We start from the raw sequence: 8,713 nt of genomic DNA, 5'->3' as shown, positions 1-8,713 counted from the left end.
CTGTAATGACCACAAGGTGGCGACGTTGTCATAATAAATGTAATCATGGTGCTTTCTAAATTGTTTTATATGTACTATAATTATTCTATTTATACTGTAAGTGAGAAATACCTTCTTATTGCTGGTATTTGTAGTGCACTGAGTGATTCATTAAGGTGCCACAGTAACTTAATAGGCTTGAACTGTTTTTTATGTAATTAGCAGTGTTTGTTTTTTTGTTTTCGATTTTTTAAAACACAGGAAAGACGAATACATTATCATTTATATAAATATATTTTGCATAAGTTAAATAGTATCCCAAAGCATTTTGTTTTTTTAGTGCCACAATTTTTTATTTTTTGGGGTGAATTTATTTTTCTCTAGGTATTTGATGTTGGTTAAATTTGCCTGTATATCGTAATTTATTTGCATTGTAAAATCTTTGTGGTTTGTCTTATTAATAGACAGTGCTCAAAAGAAAATTTTGCAGGACCTAAGAGCCAGTAAATAGATTTTGCCTATCCATTAACTTAACATGAGACATCTTTGGCTTTATACATTAAGGTCCCATCCGCACTCTACATGTTGCTGTTTAGTTGAACAAAATTAATGTGATACCAGGACAATATGATGTTCCCTTTAATGTGTTGCTTCAGTGCATTTTGGTATTCCACAAACTGCAGCCCAGATTGTTGTGGTATAACACAGGGCTAATGCATTCCCCAAATCTAAATTCACATCCGATATAATAGGAGGCACTTTGCTTGTCAGGAGATTCTGAGCCAAATTGCTTAATACACACACTAGCCATGGTAGTTGGGTGAGAGGAACAACTGCCCAAAGATAATGTGTCATGTTTGGGCCAAAACCTTGTTCTTAGATGAGAGAGAAATTGTTGGTAGACAAAACAGAACTATAGTAAAAAGGTGTACTTTGTAAAGATTGTTTGCTCTTGAAGCTGCATATTGTCATTGAATGATGATTATAAACGTCTAAACCCAAAAACACAAATATTTTGCATCTCACTGGTCCTTTGATTTAGTGACATTTTTTCTTTAAACAAGAAGAACCTCTGCAGAAAGTATAGTGTTGCTCTTGTTGTTTACCATGAGCGTAAAAGAAAAAGGCCATCCTTATCTATCTTGAGTATACAAATGGTCCCAGTAATTTACCATTTAATATAGATGAACTCATTTTAAAAGTCCAGCCTTTATCACTACCACAGCTCTTTCCATAGGCACAGTAAAATAATATGGAAAGCCAGGAAATGTGGTATTAATGGGATTACCAGGTGAAAATAAAAGCAAATATGCCTGAAGAAAGGTAACTAATGCCCACATCCTTCTTCATCAATGATTTCTTCCCGTGTCCTGAAGAGAACTTTTACTGAGAGATTTATGTAGGCTACCATTGCTGAACGAGTCCATTTTAGGCCTACCTGTGCCATCCTTTTTCATTTTTCAGACTAATCACACATATTTTTTGGTTCAAGATCTTTAAGCATGGTGATAGTGTGTAGTATACCTGTAGCGAATGCTAAATTGTTTGCATTTATCTATTCTCTGAATTATTTTCTCGATTTTGTTATTGTCTTTAGTTTGGGTTTTTTTTTGTGGTATACCGTATTGGGATTATTTGCATTACAGCAGTCCCAACGCAATGTTGTCTACCGTACTGAAAAAGTATGGTAACCTTTAAGGTTTACTCAAAGGAACCACACTTTGCCCATCACCGATCCAAAGTTATCTGAGCACACTTAAAACTTTTTCTTTTTGGAAAATTCTGGAATTCATATATTGCATATCCCCGGAGGCTTCTGGCTGCTCCTCTGCTAATGCCCAGGATCAGGCATGCACAGAAGGGGCTTTTTCCTGCAACCCCCCCCCCAACAGCAGCTAGTGATGAATGCTAAATTCTATGTTGTAAATCTGAAGGAAGTTGAATTGCACCTCCAAAGCCTTACCATCCTTAAAAATCAATCTGTGCTGCTTGCTGTTGTGCCTAAAATCTTTAGCAGATAGATCCTAAGTCTGTTTCCATGGTAATTTTTTCTGAAATATTATGGCTTTTATCTGAATCTTTACTGGTACATCTATGGTATTTGTGCAATAATAAGCACCTGTGCATGTGTTTTGATTGTGTCATCTGTAAGTGAAGTACTTAGGCTGCACCTGTCCAGAATATAGACATACAGCTATTTTCTATTTTTTCTGCTTTAAAAGTAACCATTAGTAACCTCTTTAGGTGTTTTAAATTTAACATTTTAATCGTTTAAAAACACCTACCTGCTGTTTTTTTACTGGTTGTTAGCAAAGATTCTGGAGCAGCAGAAAGTTATGACAATACGTCTAAAGGGTTCGATAACTGTTGTGAACGAAATGTTTACATGTGGATGATTTGTATTGTAGAGTTTTATTGCTTGATCACAAATTAATACAACTCTAGTGGCATGATCTGTGCACTGGGTTACCTAAACCTTAAATTTAATTTTGAGTTGGAGTATTTACACCTCCGTCCCACCACAACACCTGTTCTTTTTATTTTCCTTCCATTTGCATCTGCAGTTTGGTCACACTTGCTTACACCTTTGTGAAATTGTTTTATGTTTAAATTGCTTTAAGGAGCAATATTTTACTTTTACCTAATTCTGACATAATACAGATTGGACGAAACTCTTCACCACCCATTTCTCTGTATAGTGGTTCTGTAGAATTGACATGTGTCTTTTTGTTTAGGATTTTAGTTAAAACATAGCTAGAGCAGTGCCTGCCCCTAGCAATGTACGTTTTATTGCTGGTTGTACCAGATGAGAATAAAATTGTGAAGAACTTTCACAAGCCAGTCTAACCTCACTTGCGCTCCTATTGTCAAACACATTCCCTTTAATAATCAGGCAATGTCCTACATTGTAGCATGTGATGTTACTGCTAGACATAAAATCTTCAGAGAATCAGTTTTGTATAAAGTAATACCTGTTGCACATATCTAGATTACCCCTACAAAAGATTATAGGGTTTTAGCTTTGTCAGATAAAGCAACATCTCTGTGGTGCTGTTTCTCCTCACAGTTAGTTATGTGAAATAGAACGTTTGTTATAAAAAAAAAAACACAAATGTTTGCTTCATATTTGTATGAAAAAATGTGTTCAGTTGTATTTTATTGGCACGTAAAATATCAGGTATACCACAGAAGTGTGCATGCTTCTTATTGCACAGAATAAACACACATTTGTCCCACATAATTTCTTTCATCTTTTTTTTTTTTTCTCATATAGGTTTATATACTTTTAAAAATAAAAAAATAATTTTTCACTCCATTTAAATCTGTTAAGTTTGTCATCCGACATGCGTTCATATTTCTAATTTCCATATTTTCCTAGTCTTCAGGGGTTTTTTTTGTCCTTAGTGCATTTTACGGTGCCGATACCTATTGGCTTTTTCCTTGGCTGCGTTGGCACAGGCATTGTGCTTATTCTGTTGTAAATGATTCCAGTATTTGATCAATTCACCAGGCTGGAACTGATGAGAGGTAATTAGGTGGCTATATTTACAGCTAGAATATGAAACCCTCCAGTGATTGAATACAAATTCATTTGGTGGGGGTATAGGGTCAATTCGCAGCTTGGCTAGACAGATACCAACGTATACATCTTCTAAATGTAACCGTCTTATACTTAAGGAGACCTTAAATATTTTTTCTGCTAGATCTCCAGAGAAAACATACCCTGTTCCGGAACAGAAGACAGGATACCGCTCGCTTGGATACAAGTCTGGTGACATGTACCACTTGCTGTCTTTGTTACGGTTGGGTGCATAGCCTCTCATTAAATACCCTGTAAAATAGTTGGTTCTCGGTGGTTGGTCTGGCTTCAGCAGTTTGTTTATCAAGTATTCTGTATTAACAAACATATCACTGTCTGTCTTCATAACATACAGGACATGGGGGCAGTATGTTGCTACCCAGTTCATACCCATAAGTGTCTTAATGGTAAGATTGTAATAAGTGTCTAAATATTCCTGCTGGATGATATCATGGTACTGCCTGCTTTCATCCACTATGGCCTGTTCAATTAACCCATTTACCTTGGTGTGTAAACCTAGAAGAAATAGTCTTACAATCTGTATTCCTGGGGCAAGGCTCTCATTTCCCCACGTCTGCCTGATAGCCTGTCGAGCTTCAATTTGTCTTGGTTCTGCAGCTATTAGAAGTATTAGGAAAGGCTTTTTCTCCTGACATTTCTCTGGCTCATTAATGATGTATTTGTAATGGTATACGTTTTGGTGACCCCAGCCCTTTTCACTGTAAACACTTCCATTGGTGCTTAAAGTATTCTCCAGACCCGTAACACCTTGTTGTTGTGACTCGGTGTTACTTAGGTTAAATGTGGTGTGAGGTTTCCATGTTTGTGGAATGGCGTCCTTCCAGATATTCCTTAGTGAGCTGTTAGTTTCAGTTTTGGTTGCTTTGAATCCACGAATCGAATGTGTCACCGGATTTTCTTTTAGTCCAACTCTGCCAGTGAATGAATTATGATGGTTACAGAACAGCAATGTGGCGAACAGAAACACCAGCGATAGAAGCCCTGTGAGATGGGTGCGAAACAGGGATCTCTTACTATTCCAGGTCATTTTGCCAAAGCAGCAATGACGTCTCCTCCACTGAAGCATGCTTTTGAAATCCCAGTGCAGTTATACTGCATCTGCACTAATTTCCAGTTTATCAATCCTGACCTAGTAATAGGCAGTCTTTATATCTCAGGGGCTTTCTTCATTTTTATTTGTTGGTGAAACATTTCCTAGAAGATCTGTAGAAAGAAAAACAAAATGTTAATATCTATAGAAAATGGTAATTCATTGCTTTCATAGGATTAGTTTACAAATCTTTAGGTTGGAAAGACAACATTTTAGTCAAGACATGGTTGCATATTGGAGAAATTGTCATGTACATGTTTCAGAAAGAGCCACATTGTGTTAGTCACAGTACACTGCTTAGTTAGCTTCTCAGGGACAGAGATAGGTTTAAAAAGTCAATAAAAAGATGCAATTGTCAGAATGTCTTTTCAGGGCTGGTAACTTGTGTTCTATTAATAATGGCATTTTCTAATTTAAAACCAATAACTTGATGTTTTTTTTTTTTGTTTTTTTTTATTAGCAACAATAACTTGATGTTTAACAAACCAATTCATGTTAGCATTCATTATTGGGCAGTGTTTTAAAAAAAAAAAATGATTTAAATGCGAATCGCTAAAGTTGTGAATGTCTGATAAACGTATCCCCTTCTTTATATTGTGACTGTTCCTTTAGATGGAGCCAGAGTTCTTCATATATCTCTGCATCAGGTTTTCCCTATACTTTCCAATGGTAGCCAATGTCTGTAAAGTGGACTTTGGGCCAATCACTTCCAAACATCTAACACTACAAATGTCTTTTCTATTGCAATATAGTAAACTAGACAGCCCCTAGTAGATTTCTAAACACATTTCAGACCTACCACTTGAGATAAATATTATATGTATATTTATTGTAAACCAATCTATTACAAAGGTGTAAGTTTTTTATGTGAATGCAAGCCCCCCAGTCCAGGCATGTTTGTTTTTTTTTTTTTTAACTGGTATAGCAAGAAAGATTTGGCAAGCTTCAAGTGACAGGTAAACACCATCATCAAACCTGTTATGATAATATTCTGTTATCTATCTAATGATATAGATAGGCCCTGTTTCTAATTGAACAACAGATATATAAATACACAGCGATAACTATCCCTATTTGTTGAAAATGTTTTTTTCTTTGCTACACAATCTGGTATTTCTCTCCCCCCCCCCCCCCTCCAATACACATGGAAAGGATTGGGGGGAGGGGGGTGTTGTGTGTTCGATTGTGAGCGCCTTTGGGGGCAAGCACTGGTATTTAATGATCCATGTACTGTGAAAGTTGCTGCAAAATATAGTGAGTAGTGTATATGTATGTGTGTACATATATATAATTTAGGAACTGAGCTCCATTTAATATTTTTTGGTAATACTTGTTGGTCCTTTTATGATAATAAATGCTGTTAGAATTATTCTTACTGAGAAAATGCAAGTCTTGCAGGCATTCTATTCAGTAATAAAAAAGCCCCTGAATTTACCATTTTTACATCCATGGTATTTGAGTCAGCTTAAGCATTTAGATATTCCTATATTCCCTAGGATGAAATGGGCCATGTAGGATAAATGGGATTCTGCAACAATCTGCAAGATTTAAAATACATTTACTTGTGGTTGCCATGCAAAATATATAGATCTACATCAGAATGTTTTATTTTTTCCCCCCCTGGCCAGTTTAACTTGTGTTCCAAAATATCCCTGTCCAACCTCTGAATTTTGTAGCATTAAACCATTTTCATTACCAGCTTTCAGTGCCCTGGGCAAAGTAAGCACATTTTATATTGGGCACAGTTACATGATTTATAGTGCCTGGAAAACATTGGGAACAGTGAGGTTCCTGCAGTGGTTTTACATGCAAAGAAAGCTGGCATTTTGTTTTTCATCTTCAGAAGTGTCCTCAGCAATTCTGTCACTTACAGCTAATTGTATTAGACAGAACAATCATTTCTATTTACCAACATGAAAATGTTTTTCATTTCTTCTGCTTTCATTTGGCATCTATTTTCATGATGCACTGATCTCAACCTCATGCTGTGTTGATCAGACAGGAGATTACTTCAGATAAGGATTAAATATGACCTAGTTTGAAAGGGATTTATTCCATCTCATATTGCAGATTTTTTTTCCTCCCCCACCAGATTCCCATATTAATGTAGTTCTGTGGCTGTCGGTCACATGTAATATTGTCCTATGCACAGCTGTGTTTAACACACCAGGATTTATTATGGTTAATATGGCACTTCTACCCACCCCAGAAAATAAACACAGAAATCATGGGTGAAATCAAATCCTGACAAACATCATTTTAACATACCTGTGTTTTAATGAAAAATGTCATTGTTGTAGGAATACAGCTATGGAAAGATAGTTTTGGTATGTCATCGCATGGTGGAAAAAAAAAGAGAATTGAGCAGAAACATGCGCACTTCAATAGTCTCTCTTGTGTGAATGCTTTCGCCTGCTGTCCATCTGCATGCAGCTTGCCCTTTCGCCTGCTCCAGTCGGGGTCATTGTGCTTATTCCTCCAGCTGGGGAATGAACATTTCTCCAGCCTTTTCCTCTCTGCACACCCAGATGGCCTCCTGGACGCTGCTGCTGTATTGAAATCTTTCACAGATCTCTTCTTTTGTCCCTAATGCAGCTTTCATCCATCTGTATCCATGCCAGCTCTGGCAGATCTTTGTAACATTGGAGAAAACACCATAAGAACATAGTAGCCGAGTTGAATTAAATAGTGGAGAAGATTTACCTCCTTTGTTGTTGCTAGGCAGTTTGAGAAGAAGAAGACGGAGCTTCTTGCAGGGGGAGGGCTGAGGAGAAAAGCAAGGCAGCTCTTCCCAGGCTGCTAGTGCCTGTCTAGGAGGCAATGGTTTATATGTGGGCTTTGACTTATGCTGTCTTCTGACAGAGCCCAATTTCACGTCACCGCTTCCATAACACTCACGTGACAAGCTGGCATTCATCGCTTCTGGTCTGGATGCAGCCAGCCCCTATGCCTTCTACTTATGAGGATCATTAGAAACTGTTTAGATTGCTGAATATATAAAGCGCTCGTGTTTAACCTTTACATTGTGATATGGCCATGTACACTATAGAGTCGGTGACTTTGGGGAACAATGGATCTTACAATTCATTCATTATTATTAGGATCGCAAATGGCTTTTCATTAATAGCCAACATCAAAAACCTTTGCATGCTACATATGTATAAACACAGTTCATGTATACTCACATTACCTGCTGCATTTTTTTCTAGATCTTTGGAGACTGGAATATAGAGTCCATTATCCTGGCACCGTTTTTATTAAGGGAAATTTTCGCCAGCTCATTGGTGTGTGACATTATACAACTGATGCCTGGAGTTAGGCTTTTTGATGATTATTATTACTATTGCACCAAATTGTTCAAATAAGAACAATTTTTCAATGTGTTATAGTGTACCCGACATTGATTTTACTTTGTTTTTTTCTTCTGTCCCTGCATAATTTCTACCCATAGAGCAATCCTGTGCTTTTTCCCATTCCTACACCTTTATAGAATATACTTCCTCTGTTAAGTGTCAAAAGCTAAAGGAAACACCCAAAACTTCTGTGTATGTCAGGAGATTCCATTACCTTAGGAGTCATTGGGAATCAGCAGGTGATGCTGTCCAACATTCCCAACAATTCCACCTGGTTATTGCAGTTTTTGGGGCCTGTATTGACTGGCTTTGGGTTTGTGTTTATGTACAAATACAGCTGTATTCAGGATGCTACTAATATTTAGAATTTTACCAGGTGCAGCTGACCTGCTCCAGACCTGGGTTAAGGCTGCTTTGCAATTTTGTAGTCTTGAATGGAATGAGAAAATTCTGATTCAAACGAGCCCTTTGGCCTACGTCATAATGAACCAATGCTATGGCTTTAATGCAGTCTTACACACAATTGACAGCCGCTGGAAATATTACTCTCTGTTTCTAAGGTTTGGAGGTGAATATTTCACCCTTCCTTTCAAATATTTTTTGTGGATTTTACCCATTTGATCAACACCTTAAAGATGCTGTTACAATGCCCAGTACATGCAGGGATGATCCTTTATAAATAGCCACAAT

General features: G+C 37.1%; 2 protein-coding genes across 2 annotated transcripts in view; one reads left to right on the top strand and one right to left on the bottom strand.

Moving 5' to 3' along the window:
* The window catches only part of CDC73 (cell division cycle 73), a 40,384-nt gene that overhangs the window by 17,811 nt on the left and 13,860 nt on the right, over positions 1–8,713 (top strand). The gene's annotated exons all lie outside the window — the stretch shown is intronic.
* Positions 3,106–7,524, bottom strand: LOC140336762 (beta-1,3-galactosyltransferase 2). The gene is made up of 2 exons (XM_072420105.1): positions 6,939–7,524; positions 3,106–4,783 (listed from the first exon to the last, which is right to left on the bottom strand). Exon 2 carries the CDS (start codon positions 4,644–4,646, stop codon positions 3,381–3,383), a length of 1,266 nt encoding a protein of 421 aa, XP_072276206.1. The 5' UTR covers positions 4,647–4,783; positions 6,939–7,524; the 3' UTR covers positions 3,106–3,380.

The sequence above is a fragment of the Pyxicephalus adspersus genome, chromosome 8 (assembly GCF_032062135.1).
Source record: "Pyxicephalus adspersus chromosome 8, UCB_Pads_2.0, whole genome shotgun sequence".
NCBI lineage: Eukaryota > Metazoa > Chordata > Amphibia > Anura > Pyxicephalidae > Pyxicephalus > Pyxicephalus adspersus.
This window is presented reverse-complemented; position numbering and strand designations above follow the sequence as displayed.

Excerpts from the sequence above, each read along its gene's own strand:
- LOC140336762 (XM_072420105.1), bottom strand. The coding sequence starts at position 4,646 with ATGCTTCAGTGGAGGAGACGTCATTGCTGCTTTGGCAAAATGACCTGG.